This window comes from Pavona decussata, unplaced genomic scaffold (genome assembly GCF_977016875.1).
Source record: "Pavona decussata unplaced genomic scaffold, jaPavDecu1.1 SCAFFOLD_381, whole genome shotgun sequence".
Classification (NCBI taxonomy): Eukaryota; Metazoa; Cnidaria; class Anthozoa; order Scleractinia; family Agariciidae; genus Pavona; species Pavona decussata.
In genome coordinates, this window is record NW_028145755.1 from 2,162,244 (window position 1) to 2,182,886 (window position 20,643).

At 38.1% G+C, this 20,643-nt stretch overlaps 2 protein-coding genes across 2 annotated transcripts; one reads left to right on the plus strand and one right to left on the minus strand.

The window, feature by feature from the left end:
* Nucleotides 1–2,978: 2,978 nt before the first annotated feature.
* On the minus strand, nt 2,979–16,747 carry LOC146452072 (dnaJ homolog subfamily C member 3-like). Its single transcript, XM_085098311.1, has 16 exons — nt 16,616–16,747; nt 16,395–16,508; nt 15,265–15,389; nt 14,400–14,474; nt 13,492–13,530; nt 12,629–12,733; nt 12,438–12,526; nt 11,568–11,660; nt 10,246–10,306; nt 9,862–9,920; nt 9,180–9,285; nt 8,681–8,801; nt 7,570–7,619; nt 7,177–7,259; nt 6,142–6,287; nt 2,979–3,715 (listed from the first exon to the last, which is right to left on the minus strand). The coding sequence occupies exons 1-16, from the start codon at nt 16,683–16,685 to the stop codon at nt 3,585–3,587; spliced, it is 1,467 nt and encodes a 488-aa protein (XP_084954437.1). The 5' UTR covers nt 16,686–16,747; the 3' UTR covers nt 2,979–3,584.
* A 1,388-nt stretch (nt 16,748–18,135) lies between these two features.
* LOC146452073 (uncharacterized) lies at nt 18,136–19,014 on the plus strand. Its single transcript, XM_085098427.1, has 2 exons — nt 18,136–18,388; nt 18,638–19,014. The coding sequence occupies exons 1-2, from the start codon at nt 18,136–18,138 to the stop codon at nt 19,012–19,014; spliced, it is 630 nt and encodes a 209-aa protein (XP_084954553.1).
* Nucleotides 19,015–20,643: the final 1,629 nt, after the last annotated feature.

Below are 20,643 nucleotides of genomic sequence, written 5' to 3' on the forward strand. Positions count from 1 at the left end.
AACAGTGTTTCCTCGTTTAGCCACCGGGGCAGCAAAACATTTTGTTTGCTTCCCGCTAATTTAGCCACCACGAAAACATAACAAGAAACAATGTTTCCTAGTTTAGCTGGGCCTTTAGAAATGATTCCCAAGGGAGTTTTACGACACTCCGAGATCCCCAGTGACAAGTGCAAAATGCCGATTTCAATATTTGGTTATTTTTTACCGAAAACCCTAGACTTACCCCTTGGAAAAAAGTCGCTTTTTGGACGAGATACTAATATTACTTTTAGCAGCTTCCAATCGGATCAGTGTGTCCGTAAACGTCCCCTGAGACACTTTTTAGGCCTCTCAAGGGACCAGGGACAAAGAAATAGCCCACAAAAGATGAAATCAGGGTGAACTCTGTCAGGGCGTTATTTGCACTTAGAATGATTCCCAAAGGAGTTTGACGACACGCCGAGATCTCTAGGGACATAAAGGAGTGAAAAATGCCGACTAGAAAATTTGGTCATTTTTGACCCAAAACCGTGGGCTTACCCCTTGGCAAGGAAGTCGATTTTTGGACGAAAAACAAATATTCCAAGGGACCAGAGACAAAGAAATAGCCCAGAAAAGATGGAGTCACGATAAGGTCGAAAAAGAAAATTCTTTCAATTCTTTGCTAGGGCGTTATTTGCACTTGAAAATGATTCCTAAGGGAGTTTTACGACACTCCGAGATCCCTAGGGACATAAAGGAGTGAACAGTGCCGACTTGAAAATTTGGTCATTTTTGACCCCTTGGCAAAAAGTCGATTTTTGGACGAAAAACAAATATTCTTTTAAAAGCTTCCAATCGAATCAGTAGATACGAAAACGTTCCCTGAGACACGTTTTAGGTCTCCCAAGGGACCAGGGTTAAAGAAAATGCCCAGAAAAGATGGAGTCAGGATAACGTCAAAAAAGAAAATTCTTTCAATTCTTTGCTAGGGCGTTATTTGCACTTCAAAATGATTCCTAAGGGAGTGTTACGACACGCTGAGATCCCTAGGCACATAAATTAGTAAAATATGCCGACTTGAAAATTTGGTCATTTTTGACCCAAAACCGTGAACGGTTTGGCAAAAGGTCGATTTTTGGACAAAAAAAACAAATATTCTTTTAAAAGCTTCCAATCGAATCAGTAGATCCGAAAACGTCCCCTGAGGCACGTTTTAGGTATCCCAAGGAACCATGGACAAAGAAATAGCCCAGAAAAGATAGAGTCAGGATAAGGGCAAAAAAGCAAATTCTTTCAATTCTTTGCTGTGGCGTTATTTGCACTTCAAAATGATTCCTTAGGGAGTTTTACGACACGCCGAGATCCCTAGGAACATAAAGGAGTGAACAATGCCGACTCGAAAATTTGGTCATTTTTGACCCAAAACCGTGGGCTTACCCCTTGGCAAAAAGTCGATTTTTGGACGAAAAACAAATAATTTCTAAAAGCTTCTAATCGAATCAGTAGATCTAAAACCGTCCCATGAGACACGTTTTAGGTCTCCCAGGGGACCAGAGACAAAGAAAATAGCCCAGAAACGATGGAGTCAGGATAGGGGCAAAAAAACAAATTCTTTCAATTTTTTGCCAGGGCGTTAGTTGCACTTCAAAATGATTTCTAAGGGACTTTTACGACACTCCGAGATCCCTAGGGACATAAAGGAGTGAACAATGCCGACTTGAAAATTTGGTCATTTTTGACCCAAAACCGTGGGCTTACCCCTTGGCAAGAAAGTCGATTTTTGGACGAAATGCAAATATTCCTCAAAAGGCTTCTAATTTAAACATTGTTTCCGGAAACGTTTTCTGAGACACTTATAGGCTCCCCTAGTGACCAGGCAAAACGAAATATCCAACAAAAGATGAAGTCAGGGTGAGAGTTAAACAGAAAATTCTTTGTTAGGGCGTTATTTGCATATAAAAATGATTTAAAAGGGAGTTTTACGACACACCGATATTCCTGGGAACATAAACAAGTGAAAAATGCGGTCTTCAAACTTTGGTCATTTTTCACCGAAAACCATTACCCCTTGGAACAATGTCGTTTTTTGGACGAAATAGAAATATTCTTTTCAAAATCTTCCAATCGAATCAGTGTGTCCGTAAACGGCTCCTGAGACACTTTTAAGGCCTCTCATGGAACCTGTGACAAAGAAATAGCCCACAAAAGATGAAGTCAGGGTGAGAGTTAAAGAGAAAATTCTTTGTCAGGGCGTTCTTTGCGTTAAAAATTATTCCCAAGACAGTTTTATGACCCGCCGCAATCCCTAGGGACATAAACAAGTTAAATGCCGACTTAAAAATTTGGTCGTTTTTGAACAGAAACCCTGGACTTACCCCTTGGAAAAAATGCCGATTTTTGGACGAGATGCAAATATTCTTTTAAAATCGAATCGGTGTGTCCAAAAACGTCGCGTGAGCCAGTTTTTAGGCCTCTCATGGGAACTGGAACAAAGAAATAGCCCAAAAAAGATGACGTTAAGTTGCGAGTTGCACAGAAAATTCTTTGTCAGGGCGTTATTTGCACTTAAAAATGATTCCCAAGGGAGTTTTACGACACGCCGAAATCCCTAGGGACATAAACAAGGGACACCTACTGACTTCAAAATTTGGTCATTTTCCACCAAAAACCCTGGACTTACCCTTTGGAAAAAATGCCGATTTTCGGACGAAAAACAAATATTCAAACTTTTTCTGACAGCCGAATTCCTCCCCTTAATTAAAAATTCGAATTGAAAATGTTTTCTAATCGAAACGTTTGTACGCTTTTCTATTACATACAAGATGTACAGAGAGTTGTATTTATATAAGACAAGTTGTTGCGTGAGTTTATTTTTCCACTTGTCACGGTGTATGAAGGTCAAAGCTAATCCTTTGCCCAGATCTCCCACGGCTCACATTTTCGCATATCCAAACCTACAAAGTGAGATCTGGGTACGAGATTAGGTGAAAGGAAATAAAAATGAAGAGACCAACGAATATTGTCTGTTTTTTATTCTAAAATACCTTGCAACCTGACGGATTTTTACAGCTATAAATACACGCCCAATACCTCCAAAGGGCATGGAAAATCTGGAAAGTTGTAAACCATAAAAATTTACACTATGTTATTAAGTCTTGAGTTCACCGACGCCTACCGGCTTGTAACCATCTTGATGCCAGTTAAACAACCAAAAAATTACAGTCATATAGAAATTATTAGAAACACAACTTCAGGCAAATCCGTTCTGTACAACTACAAATGATAAAACCTTACGCATTGTTAACTGTTTAAATTTTAGTCCTAACAGAAATGGTTAGGTTTACACGAATGAAAGAGAATTTTTTTTGTTATACTACTCAAATCATCTAACATTTAATTTCACGGCTCACTGGAAATCTTACCAAAAAGTAGTTAGAATTCTGCTTCCAGACAAATGAGTGGCATAACGGAATAACTACCGTAATCATTAAAATTACAAAATAATTACTGTAATTATTACAATTCAAGTGGTGAAAAAAACCTTTTCCTGTTTTTGCGACTGTTTCCTCAATTCACCATAAAATATATTTAATTCAGAGTTAAAGATATGTTGGTATAGAGACTCAGTTGAAGTGGAATTTAAATTGAAATCCTTCACCAAATGGAAATCCTCCCTGCTGCCAGGGATTACCGCCACCTTGTTGAGCTTCCGGGTCTAGTGGGTCTTCACCTTGATCAAATTTCGCGCGTTTCTCTGTTGGAAAAAAATTAATGGGTAAGTAAGTACACCAACAACAACTTTGCTCACCAAAACAATATACATTAATCGCAAAAAATTTGAGGACCCACAGAAAATTAGAGTGTGTAGTGTTAGAATTAGACTAAGAGAAGGCCAAACCATACTGGTCACCAAAAACTCCAAAGTTCTCCAAAATTATAGTGCATATTATTAGGGCTAGAATTAGGCTAACCTTACCTAAAAAAAAAACTGGCCACAAAATAGTCCTCGGAAATTTTTCTCATCCAATTATTTCCAAATTGGACAAGCATGTAGTCCTATTACCTATTAATTATATTGTGTATTATTTAAGGGTAAAATATCATGCTGATAATATCTACGGTATCCAAATTAACAAATAATACAATGGTTGCTTGAATGGGATTTCTGACTAGCAATATAATTAGAGTGTATAGTATTAGGGAGAAAATTGGGCCAAAATAACGCCAAAGCCAAACTGGCCACAAAATAGTCCAGAATTATGGAAAATTAGAGTGTATAGTATTAGGCTGAAAATTGGGCCAAAATAACGCCAAAACCAAACTGGCCACAAATAGTCCAGAATTATGGAAAATGAGAGTGTATAGTATTAGGCTGAAAATTGGGCCAAAATAACGCCCAAACCAAACTGGCCACAAAATAGTCCAGAATTATGGAAAATGAGAGTGTATAGTATTAGGGTGAAAATTAGGCCAAAATAACGCTCAAACCAAACTGGCCACAAAATAGTCCAGGATTATGGAAAATGAGAGTGTATAGTATTAGGGTGAAAATTGGGCCAAAATAACGCCAAAACCAAACTGGCCACAAATAGTCCAGAATTATGGAAAATGAGAGTGTATAGTATTAGGGTGAAAATTGGGCCAAAATAACCCCCAAACCAAACTGGCCACAAAATAGTCCAGAATTATGGAAAATGAGAGTGTATAGTATTAGGGTGAAAATTGGGCCAAAATAACGCTCAAACCAAACTGGCCACAAAATAGTCCAGAATTATGGAAAATGAGAGTGTATAGTATTAGGCTGAAAATTGGGCCAAAATAACGCCAAAACCAAACTGGCCACAAATAGTCCAGAATTATGGAAAATGAGAGTGTATAGTATTAGGGTGAAAATTGGGCCAAAATAACGCTCAAACCAAACTGGCCACAAAATAGTCCAGAATTATGGAAAATGAGAGTGTATAGTATTAGGGTGAAAATTGGGCCAAAATAACGCCAAAACCAAACTGGCCACAAAATAGTCAAGAATTATCGAAAATTAGAGTGTATAGTATTAAGGTGAAAATTACGCCAAAATAACGCCAAAACCAAACTGGCCACAAAATAGTCCAGAATTATCGAAAATTAGAGTGTATAGTATTAGGGTGAAAATTACATCAAAATAACGCCAAAGCCAAACTGGCCACAAAATAGTCCAGAATTGTTAGAAATTAGAGTGTATAGTATTAGGCTGAAAATTGGGCCAAAATAACGCCCAAACCAAACTGGCCACAAAATAGTCCAGAATTATGGAAAATTAGAGTGTATAGTATTAGGCTGAAAATTGGGCCAAAATAACGCTCAAACCAAACTGGCCACAAAATAGTCCAGAATTATGGAAAATGAGAGTGTATAGTATTAGGGTGAAAATTGGGCCAAAATAATGCCAAAACCAAACTGGCCACAAAATAGTCAAGAATTATCGAAAATTAGAGTGTATAGTATTAAGGTGAAAATTACGCCAAAATAACACCAAAACCAAACTGGCCACAAAATAGTCCAGAATTATCGAAAATTAGAGTGTATAGTATTAGGGTGAAAATTACATCAAAATAACGCCAAAGCCAAACTGGCCACAAAATAGTCCAGAATTGTTAGAAATTAGAGTGTATCGTATTAGGCTGAAAATTGGGCCAAAATAACGCCCAAACCAAACTGGCCACAAAATAGTCCAGAATTATGGAAAATTAGAGTGTATAGTGTTAGGGTGAAAATTGGGCCAAAATAACGCCCAAACCAAACTGGCCACAAAATAGTCCAGAATTATGGAAAATTAGAGTGTATAGTATTAGAGTAAACTAAGGCCAAAAGAATCCTGGCTAGGAAACCCTTCAAAATTATTTTGTATAGTATTAGGGTGAAAACGAGGCTTAAGTAAGTCCAAAATATACCTGGCCACCAAATCCATGAAAAATAGTTGTGTATGTGGTATTAGGCTGGAGAAACCAATTAGATGTAGCAATGGCATGCTCATCCAATCAGGAGCCAGTATTTTTGCCACTGAACCAATCCGGGATGAGTAACATTTCCCTCAGCGAAATGATAATTAAATAAAATTTCCCTCCGTCTCGACGAATCACTTTTGTGTTATAAGAGGAATAATTAGTTTGGAGAAAAGACAAAGCATAACAATTTCCTTACCGGGGTCGGTAAGCACTTCTTTTGCTGCAGCAATGTCAATGAACATTTTTTCTGCCTTTTTCTTGTCCTCTCCTTTATACTGATCAGGGTGCCACTGCACCGCTAACTTACGGTATGATTTCAATATCTCTTTCTTTGTTGCTGTTCTGAAAAGCGAAAGAAAAATAATGCACTGAAGTCAGTATAGCAAATTGATACTTAAGCACTTACATAGCAAGTAAGGAAGGAAGGAAGGAGGGAGGAAGGGAATGAAGGAAGGAATGAAGGGAGGGAGGACGAAATGAGGAAGGGGCAAAGGAAGGAGGAAGGAAGGAAAAAAGGGGGGAGGGAGGAACAAAGGAAGGAAGGAAGAAGGGAAGGAGGGAGGGAGGAACAAAGGGAGGAAAGAAGGAAGGAAGGAAGGAAGGAAGGAAGGAAGGAAGGAAGGAAGGAAGGAAAGAGGGAGGAATGGAATAGGAAAAAAGGAAGAGAGGGGAGGGAGGGTGGAAGGAATGAGGAAGGGAAAGGAAGCAGGAAGGAAGGAACAAAGGCGGGAGGGAGGGAGGAATGGAAGGAGGAAGGAAAGAAGAAAGGGGGGAGGGAGGGAGGAATGGAAGGAGGAAGGAAGGAAGGAGGGAGGGAGGAACAAAGAAAGGAAGGAAGGAGGGAAGGAGGAAGGGAGGAACAAAGGGAGGAAGGAAGGAAGAAAAGAGGGAGGAAGGAAGGAAGGAAGAAAGGGGGAGGGAGGGAGGAAGGAAAGAAGGAAGGAAGGAAGGAAGGAGGGAGGGAGGGAGGGAGGAACAAAGGGAGGAAGGGAGGGAGGAAGGAAGGAAGGAGGGAGGGAGGGAAGGAGGAAGGGAGGAAGGAAGGAAGGAAGGAAGGAAGGAAGGGAGGAGGGAGGGAGGAACAAAGTGAGGAAGGAAGGAAAGAGGGAGGGAGAAAGGAAGGAAAGAAGGAAGGAAAGAAAGCAAGAAAAAAAAGAGAACTGATGTGAGTTAGTTAGCTAAAAGGCAGTTGGTTTTGGTTACGTTAGATTGCTGTGGGAGGAAACGTTACCTTTTCAATCCTAATATTTTATAATAATCACGTTTCTTTGACTGCTTTTGTAGTCTCTGTGCTCTCTCAAGTCCTTCCTGGACCTATAGTGGATTAAAACAAATCCTCCTTAATTCTTCACCAGTGTGCGTGCGCTTACAGCAAACGGCAACTGCGAGATTCGCGTTTGTTTTCTTGAAAAAATGAGTACATACATGAGAATAGTGCAAAACAATTCTGGCCTTTCATGTTAACGCAAAGCTACTTAATTCTACTGAGAAACTGAAAACAGCAAGCGGCAAATAAAAAATAAACATAGCCACGTGGTCATTTCTGTCGTTTGTCGTTTGCCTTAAACGCAATTCTAAATCTCTCTGTTGTTACGACAGGTACTTAAGATCTTGATCAACTTACCTTGTGTAAGTTTTCATTAATACTTTTAGCTTTCTGGTAATCATTTACAGCTGTGGAGAAAAAAATGGTTGAACAATACGTTTGAATGCTAATTTACGAGTTTGTGTTCTTTTTCGACGAGTAGCCACAACTGAAGTCAAAATTGTTAAATCAGAGTGTGCAAGGTTTTTGGACTCGTACCATGAGGCCATAAAAATTATCTCTTGCAAAGTTGCAACTAAAACAGTTTAAAGGGTACTGTAACCAATTCGCATCGCGGTGAACAGGGCCCAAACGCCTAAATATGTTAATATAAGAGGAATCGTTCCCAAAGTCATCTGTGTGTGTGACAAATAGACGGACCTGCGATGATTGTGATTTGAGTGATGTCAGCGGTTTTCTAAAGCCTTTGTTTTCGCTGCCAACCTATTACGAAAGAGCTCCGTTTTCAAATGTCTCCACTCTGGGGGTAGGGGACGTTTTCGAACATTTTCAAGCATAGAATAATTAAGCTACAACCGGGGGGGGGGGGGGGGTGGGGGGACTCTCGTACTCTCACTTAGGGTGTTCTGGGCAAAATGCAATCATATTTTGCCGTGAAAGTCTCGTTTAGGGTTGCACACGAAGAAATATAAAAATAAATATATGTCTGTGTTTTATAATCTCTTTTAGGGGTCCAAAAAGCTTTGGGCACGCCTAGATTGGTCTCCTTTAGAGGTTTAACTCAACATTTCTGACGAGCATCCCCACCCCTTTCATATGAGAGTCCCCCCCCCCCCCAGGAGATACAAGGCCACAATGTGTCAAAATGAAGCAACTTTAGTGAGGACGCAGCCTTAAACTATGTTAGCAAAGCTGAAACTGCATTCTAGTAGCAATAGCAACAACGAATAAGTAGTAATCCTGTCAAAAAATGTGTATGACAAAGCAAGATGAAAAACAATGAAAAGTAACTATAATTATAAATAGATAAGGGGTTAGTTTCTAAAGAACCTGCGGTGCTGCATTGGTGAGGAGTAGAAAGGAATATTTAGTTTTATCAACTGAATTGATGAGGTAATTTGGTCACCGTGAAGAGATTCAAGTGCTCATGTTTCGAGCGTTGGTGCTTCTTCAGAGTGAATTATCTCACCTTCATCGTACATTTCATTGAGTATGTGAGCTTCAGCTCTATCGCAAAGTGCATCAACGTCGTTTTCGTCAAGTTTCAATGCTTCATTGCACTGCGCAATAGCATCATTGGGATTTTGAAGCTGAAAATAAAGCGAGAAAATTACAAGGGGAATAAACAAGCAGATTGGCTGTATCTCCTTTTTGTTCATCCTCCATGGTTGGAGTTCATTTCCGTTCATGTCAGAAACTCTCGAATTATTGTTCCAAAGGGGAGGTTCAATCAATAAAATAAAGTAAGTAACATAAGAGCGGCTGCACTCGTGTAAGGTCTCTTTTGCATGTTGCTTTTGAAAAGTTCTATATTCTTGTGCATACTAGAAAATTTCGTGGAAGATTTGTGCACCCTTCACACACGAAGAAATGAAAATTGTTCACAAACTTGTCGCGCAAAAGCTAAATTGAATTGAAGTTCGGTAGTAGCTTAGAGGTTGTGGAAACCTGATAACAAAATTGTTTACCTTTAGGTGACAGTGACACAGCTGTCGTCTCATTTTATTCACAAGTGAAGGTACATTGGACTCTGTTTTCAGCGCTTGTTTTAGCTTGGATAACGCCTCGTCGTATCTGTAATGAAAACCGGCGTACGGGATTGGTGTCTACAGGGTTGGGGGTGTAGGCATTTTAGAAAAGTGGATTATTTCACGACTGAGGTAGGATAACCAAGTAATAGACTACGAGCAGTCCCGCGGAGGGAAGCAAATTCTTCTTCGCTTTCCTCTGTGAGTCTGCGTCTCCTGACATGAGGCAAATTCGAGCACACTGGTATGGTTCGCTCGCTTTGCTATCCCTATGAAAAATAAAGGGCTGCTTGTAGTCTAAACAAGTATCTGTATGGGTAGCATGCTTGAAAATCTGGGGGTCCTTAATTCAAGTCCTGCTTTAAGCACTAGTTAGATTTGTTTCCCAGTAAACCCAATGACATTTTTTTTAACAGATGACTTGAATGTTTTCCCTGCGAGCAGAAGTTCCTTGGTCGCCCTGTGTGACGGCAGGCGAATAAGTAACTTATTCACCCACCAGTGCACAGGGTACCAAGGAACGTCTCGCGTCTGCTTGTAAGAACTGAATACTCTCCATTTCTTGAACCCTGTGCTTTCAATTTTATTTTAATTGTTTACAGCAATTTTTCTCATCACTTACTGCCCCTGGTTGATCAAGTCTTGAGCTGACGTCATCTGCTTATTCAGTTTCTTCATTTTCTGCAAAAAATATTATTCAAGCATTTACTCAAGCAAGAATTGTTTCAATTAATTAAAGTGTTTTCTTGGTTCTGAATCATATTTTTCCCTCTAGTAGAAATTTGCAATAAATTAAAAACATCACGTAATAACTCAAAACATGTTTTCACGATGGTGATGTAAAACTTAGAGAGACAACTTAGAAATTAATTTTTTGTTTCATCATATGTATTGGCAAAAGGTTCTAACATAATGAAAACCATAGGCATTAAAAAGAGGATTTCTAACCAAAACAGAAAATGATAATATTGTTTTACACAAAATGTCATTTTGAGCTCATTTCTACCTTGTAGAAAGGAAAACACTCTTTGTGGTCTGGATCAAGCTTTAGACACTCTCTAATTTCCCTGAAATGTAACCACATAAACTTGTTTTCTAAAGCAGGCTTTATTTAAGGGCTGTTAAGGTATTTAGCTAGCAGGCAAAAAACGGTATGGACCATGGACCCATTAAAAAGACGTACGGTATCCAGAATGTTTTGTCAAGAAATACCTGCACTGTTTCAAGTCCATAGGCAAAACAGCATGGGTAGTCTTTAGAAATATAATTATGGGTACTGTACGACTTTTAATGGGGCCCCAACCATTTTTGGCTGTCAAGTAAAAGGCCTTTTAGTAGTCTGTTCACAGGAGATTTTTTTTATATTAGATGATGGACCAACAATTTTGCCCAACAGGAACCAGCATGGAGCATCATGACCATTTTGGAGGACAAAAAAACATATCTTGTATACATTTTTTTCTCCTTAACACTCATTAAACTGGATTTCATAAATTTGTATACACTTGTTGATCCTAAAAGACGACAGAAACTCTGTTTAACTGGATAGCATTTTAGAGCTGTATTTTGTAACAGGGTAAGCATACAGTATTTATGACAAATATATGTATCTACATAAAATGTTGACAAAGCTGAGTTAAGATTGTCAAGTTCAATTTACCTCAGTGTATGGTAAAGACGTATCCTTATATGTCTGCTACATCACCATCATCATCACCATCATATCTTTATTTACCCTCGGATTTTATAAGAGTAGCGTATGTAGCTAATATCTACGAGCATTTACCCACCCAACCATGAGAATATACACAAAAAGACCAGACCACAACACCGGGAACTACGTTCCCTGCTCTTTGCGAACAGTAGTGGGTTCTTTAACGTCCCACAGAGTTATTTACAAACAAGGGTTGTGAGACGAGGCCTACGGTTTATCGTGCTTATCCAAGAAGACTAGAAAGTCAAAACATTTGCAGATGTCATTACAAAGGTAGCACTTTCTCCTCAGTTATTTAAAGACCCTGAATGTTGGTCCGGCCAGGGTTTGAACCCACGACCTCCCGCACAGTAGTCCAGTACTCTACCATTACTGAGCTAACTGGTCGGGGGCCACAACATGCTGTTGCACTTTGATAAGAATGTTACCATTTCCTTTAGTTAATCATATACCATGTATTTACTGTCTGGCTTTAGTATGGGTAGTAATAACAAAGTTCCTTGGAGAGATGCTGATGTGTCTAGAGGCATCTAGCCACCTTTGCACAAGCTCCCTAGACACACCAGACAATCATATACTCACAAATATAGCAATACAAAAGTTAACTAGCATACCTTAAGGCATCTTCTAATTCTCCCATATCATAATGAAGTTCACTAAGTTGAAGATAGGCTCCTGTATTGTCAGTTATTAATTTAGTAGTAGGCCTAAAATAAACCATGAAAAAGAAAAACTATCATTAGTGACTAATGCATGTAACTGACCTTGGATAGCAAAGCTCAGATGTCCGACAGGGATGGGAAAAGGGGGCAGAGAAGTGGCTACCTGGAAGACAGCGAGAGAACTAAGGCTGGATAATTTAACACTTCTCCAACAACAAAATCTTATTTAAAAAGGAAGAGTGGATATGAAGAGGTAGGAAGTAGCAAGCTCAAATCCCTCAAGTGCCTTAAAGCAAGCATTTTATTTCAAGCTGAGACCTGGGTATTGGCACCCATTCACACTGAACATGGTACAGCTGTACCTCCATTTGGCGAGATTTAAAGCCAGTCTAAACAAGAACCCACCTACCACAAATTTAATGAAAACCCTGCTTAAACCTCCTCTCAAATTGCAAACATTAAGATAGCAAAAAGCTAAAATAAATTAAATAAACTAATCTAATATTAAAAGAGCCTACATTGTATTTACTTCCTACTGAGAACTTGGCCAGATGCAGTGGTAAGTAAATGCAAATTGAAAAATTGTATCCAGATGTGCTTTACAAGTTAGTACAAATGATAAAAGCACAAACGTCAACAAGTTCTTCTCAGTATTGTTTTCTTTGGCACATATGTATTGAAACAAGCCCTTTGTAAATTCCATCTAACCTGATTCTCCTTGCAACCCTGTTTGGCCACCCATCACAAGTCTCTGTATACAAGCTGGCATTTCAAAACTTGCGATGGATTACAACTCAATTTGGCCCAGGGCTTAACACTTACTTGATGTCTGAAATGGCACTGATGTAGTCTCCCATCTGTTTATGACAATCAGCTCTCATTATCCTTAAATCAGGATCCCATGGAGCAATCTGAAGACAAAACAAGTTTAAGGTGTAACAAAATGCATACGGTTTTCCTTTACCAAAAATAATGTTACTAATATTATAGATTAATTAAATGCAAAATATTACCTCTATTGCTCTTCCTAAGAATTCTATTGCACCAGGGAAATCTCCCATGTTTATTGCATTCCTAGCATCTAACACATCCTTTTTGATTGGCTCGATTATGCTTAACTGAAAAAAAAGCAACAAATAAGTACAGTACATTGATAACTAAAAGTGGGCACATACATGTAAATTTGGACTTTCCAATTTGAATGATTTAAAAGAAAAACAAGCACTGGGGATTACTTTTATTATTATAGGGAGTTCAAGTTTGACATTGTTTAAGCCTCAACCACATGCTTCAGGCAAAACAAATTAATTTAACCAATATCTGTTTAACATATAATTTTATTGTAAATAGATGTTTATGTACATATACATATATTTGAACGTTGACTTTAATGTAAAAAGCAATGTAAATTACTTAATATTCTTTCAGCTTTAGGCCGGGTTAACTGTAATTTATTTGTCTCTATATATGACCCCACAAGCTTTGTACCTTTAAAATGGTCATCCATCCATGAGAAATAAATAAATGGGAATTTCAGTAGCATATCCACACAGTGGCTCTTCACCCATTGTTTCCAGGTTGAATTGGAATTTGGAAATATTGGTTTTTGTGGAGGGAGGAAAATAGGGGAACCCAGAGAAAAACCCTTGGAGCAGGAATAAGAACCAACAAAAACTGGACTCAACCCACATAAATGACATCAACTCCCTTAAATGAACCTGGGGCATGCTGGTGGGAGGCGAGTGCTCTGACACCCTCATTCCATCCCTATGCCCATATTTAAATTTGGTACATACATGTAAATAAATTATAAACAAAATAAAACATGAACAATTTCTATTTTTTTCCATTCACCAAAAAAAATTATTATGCCTACCTGCTGGAGTGCTTCTGGATTATCAGGACTTTTCCGTAACTGTCGAATGAACAAAACCAAGTTTACTTGATCATTTTGATACAGATCTAGTTTTAATTTAATTTTAAAAATCTTTACATATCCACTGGGTGAAGCCCTCCTTAAATCAACAGCTTAAACACATTAATTTAAAACTCTCTGACTATATATACCTCTTACATAGTCACACATTCTTTTAATGTTCTTGTTACTATTTTCATATGCATTTCTAATAAGTGGTGTATATTAACTATTTCAAATTCAATTAGTGTGCTTTCCATTTCAGAACTGGCTGGCCAGATCAATCATTTCACAAACTGAATGCACCACATTTGAAAGACAGTTTATACACTACTTTTTGGAATTCCTCCAAAAAGCACACATTACTCTCAGTTAGGTGCCAGTTATGAAGAGTTTGAAGAATCAGTCCTTCAAATTAGTATACTCCATTTACGGACAAACTCAAGGCTGTGCTGTAAGGAAAATTGAAGGGAGCCCAGTCCTCCGAAACTGTAAAATCTTGGGTGCCCAGCATATGATTTGTCTGAAAAAAATTAGATTTTCTAATCGCCCAAGGGCAGAAGTTAGGCTCCAGGGGCCACTGGGCTCTGCTATAGCACAGCCCTGAAGCTTGTCTTAGGCCGGTCAGTTCTAACAGAATGGAAAGCGCCCTAATATTTTGTAACTGATGACAGCTGTTGTAACAGACGAAACATATCTTCAATTAAAAATGAGATATTAAGGGATGAATGTTCTACATATCATATGGACAGTGGCAGAAAAGTACTGTTATTCTGCCATTCTTGGTATGTACCTGTAAAGCCTAGAGAAGGCATGTTTTGAAACTATCATGATTGTAAAGCTTCTCTATATACACAAAAAAAACATACCACTGCTTCATAATCAATATGTGCTTCGTCAAGCCTTCCTTGTTTTAATAAAACATTTCCTCGTTGTAACCGTGCCTGAGAACAGGAACGAGAAAAAACAGAATTATACTCAAGCATGGTATAGTTATAATTTACAATAATTTGTACATCTAATTTACTTAAATTGTATAACTTATTGCTGAGATTGTGTATCACTTATGTTTGCAGACTAGTGAGTGTGTTTGAGATCCTCTGGAAAGGAACTCTTCATGTAACCTCCCTGCCCCCTCCCCCACTCCCCGCCCCTTCAGAAGTTTAAAACTTTGAAATACCCCTACCCCTTGGAATTTCGGGTGACCCTTCGTGAGGAGGGGAGGGGGGGATATGGATATTTTCTAGAACAATACCATGCTTGCCATAAGTACTACAGTGGTTTTAATAATGATACATTTAGCTCCCATACAATGTGCATTGCTGAAGCACAATTTTTCAGGCAAATTATGCCCAATTCAGTTTCCCACTAGTTTTTTTTTTCAGTTTAAAGTAAATCCTATAAGCAAGTTTTTTTTTAAACCCTTTTTTAACCCTAACAGTGATCAGCATCAAATTTCTCTGTGTAATATATCAATGCTTATTCAACCCCTGAAGTCATGAGAATTAAGGATATGATCACACAAGCTGAATTTTCTTGATATTTTAATAACTTCTCCACAGTACTTTTATAAGAAAAGTATGCGGACAAGATAGAAGAATTTGTTCTTTCATATGAGGGGTTAAAGGGTTAAATGGTCTAAAGAACCAAGGCTTGATCTAATACCCAAGCAATAAAAAGCAAACTTGATTTAATTATTTTAAAGACAGTATCTCGACTGTGGGAGAGTCTTACCTGGAAAAAGTCTGGTCTAAGCTCCAAAACTCTATCTAAATCAGGTAAAGCTGCTTTTGAACGGCCCATGGCAAGAAATACTGTTGCTCTCTTAAAATATGTTAAAAAATTATCAGGATCACCATCTGAAAAGAAAAAGAAAAGGAAAATTTATGAGCTTCATAGATGGGTACTTAAAATCACTACAGAAAAAAATCCTTTAAAGTAAAACAGTGCCCACAAACAACATAAAAAGTCTGTTTTGCAAAAAGATTTCATCAAGTTATTATCAATGCAAAACTGTAAGTTAACTTGTCAAACTACCATAAATATTATTTTTAATGTTTTGTGCTAAACTTCATACTGTAATCTACACTTAGGACAAAGTTAAAATGATTTATGAAAAACAAAAAGGATCAGTGGAAATGTCATCAGTAGTCAATGTTTGCCACTCAAGTAGGAGATTTGAATAAACAAATTCTGGCAGCTTTCTATTGGTCGAATTCTCAGTCAATCGCATTTTTTCCGCAACAGTCTGTCACTGGTAACGTGCTGCTTAATTCGTTTTCAAATTTCTGGCTCTACAACAATAAAATGAAATTTATCAAACTGTATTTTTAAGATTATGCTTTAAGTTGGCACGGGTACCCTTTAAGAATAATAAAACCGATTGCGTATAAAAACTTGAGGTGATTCATTTTGTGATCTAATCGACTTAACACAATTTGAATTGCTATGCCATATTAAATCGCCGAGTGGAGAAAAATCGTTGTTTTAAGGCTGCTGATATTAAATACAGTCTAAGCTTCGGTACCTATGAGAAACTGCAATATCCTGCCAAGATGTCACGTTCCGTTAGTGATACAAACAATCTTCCATTCTAAATAAAGACGATCGAGTATGAACTTAACACCGACCAGAACAGCGATTGCAACAGAAACTACGCTTATGTTTTAAATGAGATAACAACATCTAAAGCTGACAATTCTCTAAACAAAAAATTATAATTATAGCTGACAAAACGATAACATTTCAGTATGGCTATAGACCAATTGCAAACTGATTGTGGACTTTAAAATACTATAGTACCGGTTCGACATCAAACTGCTTTGACATGAGACACAATTCTAACTCCAAACATTTCGACTTACCTACGGCCGCGTGATAATGAACTAAAGCATCGCTTAGCTGTCCAGAAGCCAGCAATTTTTTTCCTTGTTCTAAATGACTTTCAACCTCTACTGCAGACAATTTGCTGCAAACTCCTGCAAGAATTTTATCGGCACGTCATCATAATTCTCATACCATTATTGGCGAAATGATCGTCCATAATTCGACCAAATATCGAGCAAGGCACAATAACAGAACTCACCGATTATCTCCAGCTCCAGACCGAAGAAAATCAAATGCAAAGAGGAGAAAAGTTGGCTTAAAGTACACATTTTCAGCCTAACACCAGCGATGTTTTGCCTTAATTTTCTGTTTCTCTCTGTTCTAAGGAAGTGAACCGCAGCTCAATTCAGTGTTGGCGCACATCGTCGTGGTCGCACATGATTGGCTTATTACTTGTCCCCAGACTTCTAAGGAGGAAATTTTATCATTTTCCCCAACGGTGGGGAGGGAAGAGTGGCATCCTCAAATCAGCCACGATCCCTTTTTCTTGTCTTTTTTAAGAGAAAACACTAACGGTAAATCCTTGAATAGGCGCCCACAGGTGGTGAAAAGAAAGTTGTTTATTGTATTGTAACAACATAGTCAAGATCACACAACTCTGATGACCTCTGATTCTAGGCAGGTTGACGGTACAAGACACCCATTGGGGGGGGGGGGGGGGGCGAGGGGAGGTACTCCCTGTAAATATATGGTTTTTTGAGCCGGTTTTGGTCTGAAATATAGCATTTAACCATTATGGTCTGAAAGTCTGAAAAGGGGTATGGATTTTACAGAATTGGGTATGCATTCTAGAAACCAGGCTTGAAAAAGGTACCAGAGAATGGCATAACTTTGGTCCAAAATAGGGCCAGAGTTTGGAGGACTGAGCTGCACACCCACACCAAAAATTCCAAGTAGCCCCTCCCTTCCCCTGGATAAACACAATAAACACTATAATCGCCTGTTGCTGTCTTTGCTCATTCAATTAAAAAAAATAAATAATAATAGAGAAGTGGAAGAGGGTGGGTGAGCTTACTTGAGAGGAGTTGCTTTACTTCAATTTTAAGGGATGCTTATTCACACGGATAGGGGGTGGGGGGGTGTACATTTCATGGGTGCAATTATTCAAGGATTTACAGTGTTTACTGGCCTGGTTTCAGATAAAAACAATCTTTAGTGACTTGGTAACTTAAAGTTATTAACTCCCTTCTTTTAAGCAGAAAATGTTTCTGCAGTAAGAATAAAATGTTTTTTATCCATCTGCTCAAACAACTAACACGATAATAACATTTGTTAGCTCGCCTGGCAATTAGATCTGCCAAGAACACTGGGGACAGAGCTTTTTCGGTAGCTGACCCATTTTCATTTTTATGGAACTCTCTTCCAGAAAGCCTAATTATAAGGGTTGTAAGTAGTGTAAATATTTTTAAGAAACAACTGAAAATGTATCTTTTTAAACAAGCCTACTATTAATTACACAATTATTGCGTAAGCATTTTTAGACAAAGTACCATATAGATTTTTTATCTCTTTTTATTAATTTATTGTTAAATATAATTTTGTTCCATTTTGTAGTTTTAACTATCATATTCCCTGCAGTTTTCTTTCAGATATTTTTTAACTTATTTTATAAAATAACTAACATACTACGCGCGTTCTGATTGGTCAATAGAGTTGCCAAACCTATGTACTATTGTACCGGTAAACTCCCGCTGCTCTCCCGCTGGAGATTTCTCGATAATGGCCAACGAGCGCGACGAAAACTTTCTGAACTTCGACATATTGTCAGGCTTTGATGTGCTTTTGCCGCACAATAAAAATTCGAAGCCAAATTCTAAAAAGGAGAGCTTAAATACTGAGGCAGAAGAAGAAAGGTCGAGCAAAAAGAGAAGATTTGCCGATGTGGAAAACGAAGAACTTGACTCGATCGTCGAAAATGCACAAGCCAAAAAAACCAAGCAGGCAACACAGTGGGCAGTTTCCGTATTCACAGGTTGGTTTTAATTACATGAATAATCTTTTAGCCTGGCTTTTCACTGAAACTGTTATTTTATAAAATAAACGGCTCAAACAGTATTGATAAACAGTACAAAATTTGTAATTTATTGAAGGTTATGCCCAAATCAAGTTGTTTACAAATAACTTGAAGCGTTTAAAACAATATAAAACCGACTTCAACCCGAGTACAAGGTATTTGATATTAACTGCTCAAATCACAATTCCTCTTTCTCTGTTCACCTAGAGTGGAGTAAACAAAAGGTTATTGGCGTAAGTCTGGCTGAAATGGCGGTCGAAGAGCTGGACAGGAATCTGAGGCAATTCTACGCCGAAGCAAGAAATAAAGAAGGCGAAAATTACAGCCGTGCGACTCTTCTGTCAATAAGAAATGGCATTGAGAGATATCTAAACACACCACCACACAGTTTAGGAATAAGGTTCACTCACGACCCACGTTTTGTCCTCTCAAACCAAACGCTTGACGCCAAAATTAAACAGCTTAAGCAAGAAGGCATGCAAAACACCATGCACAAACCAGCAATAGAAAAAGAAGACCTGGCCAAGCTCAAAACAAGTGAAGTTTTTTCACACACCAAGCCGCTGTCCGCTTTTCATCAGTAACTGCTATCTGCTGATAAAAAGCATTCTTTCGCCAAGGCATTAACCTTTTTTAGCCACATTTTTGTGAGAGTTAGACAGTAATTTAACTTAAAAAACACTTTCATTCATTCGCTCAACCTTCGGCGATTCAACAGGTTTATGCTCAAAATAGATCCCGATTTGTGATTGGTTCTCCCGCCTTACTGATGAATTTGAAGAGAATAAACAACTTGATCAAGTTGCAAAATAAAAAGCGCCGATTTCTAAGTGTTTTTGTCTAAGTAGTTATTTCATAAAAGCAATAGACCGCACTTTCCAGAAGTTTACCAGCGTAATAAAACCACTTGGGATGTTGGGAGTACACTCGAAAAGCTTGTAAATCACTCGCCTGCGGCTCGTGATTTACAAGCTTTCTCGTGTTCTCCCAACATCCCGCGTGGTTTTATTACGCTGGTAAACTTCTGGAAAGTGCGGTCTATTGCTTAAGTAAAGTTAGATCATATACGTATAATGAATTTTGCACTATATAAGTATTAAATTTATTATCACTTATTACTATAATCACCCACTGCTATCTCTACTCATTCAATAGAGAGGTGGGGTGGGGGGAGGGGCCAGCTTACTTGAGGGGAGTTTCTTTATTTTAAATTTAAGGGGCGCTTATTCGTGCAGGGGGAGGGCGGGGGAAGAGGTGCATCTTTGATGGGGGCAATGACTACTATTCAACGATTTGGAGTATTTACTGGCCTGGTTTCATATGAAAAACTAATGATCTTAAGGGTCCTTATGTGACTAAACTTAAAGTTATTCACTCCCCTCTTTTAAACAGAAAATTGTCTCTGCAGTCAGCTAAATGTTTTTAATTCAAATTCCACTCAAAGTGATTGAAAAGAATAGACATTGATTGCTGAAAATGCAGTACACATGACAAGCCAAAATGCAAAGCAGCAGAGACCAAACACAATTTCTATTACACATTAGCAAAAAAAAAATATCGTCACTGTTCGTTTTTACTTTATCTTACAAAATTTTAAAGGCACTTCTTCACACTTCTAAACTTTAATTTACACATTTACTTGGAATTGAATTGTTTAGGTTTTGGCAAAGAACCAAATAATAAAATATTAAACTTCTGCAAGAAGTCTGTCTCTTCACTTTCCTCAGGCAGATTTCAGCTTGTAAAAGATGAACAAAGGAAAGGAGAGGAACATTTACGACATGAAGTGCACTCTGCTTAAGATTACATACAAGCATGCTTCACTCTCAGTTCACCTTCCACTTCCACTTCATGTGTCTTACACATGCAGACGGTATGGATACTCAACACTTAGTGTTCCATACTAATTTATGCTAATTTATCCATGCATATGAGAAAAATCCATTATCAAGCCAAAAGTCACACTCCTCTCTGTGATATCCATCAGGGCCAAGAACTATCACACCACTGTCTGTAAAAAGAGCAGTATTTTGTGGATATTTATTCCAAGCTCCAAAACTTTTATCGTGAATGAATTTACCAAATTCTCTTCTAAGATCCCCCATGAATCGCAGGTCTTTATTTGATGGAGAATATTCAAAACCTTCTGGGAAACCAAAAAATGCAATCAGGTCCCACATATGGAATGCAAATGTGGCTGGATAACCAAATAT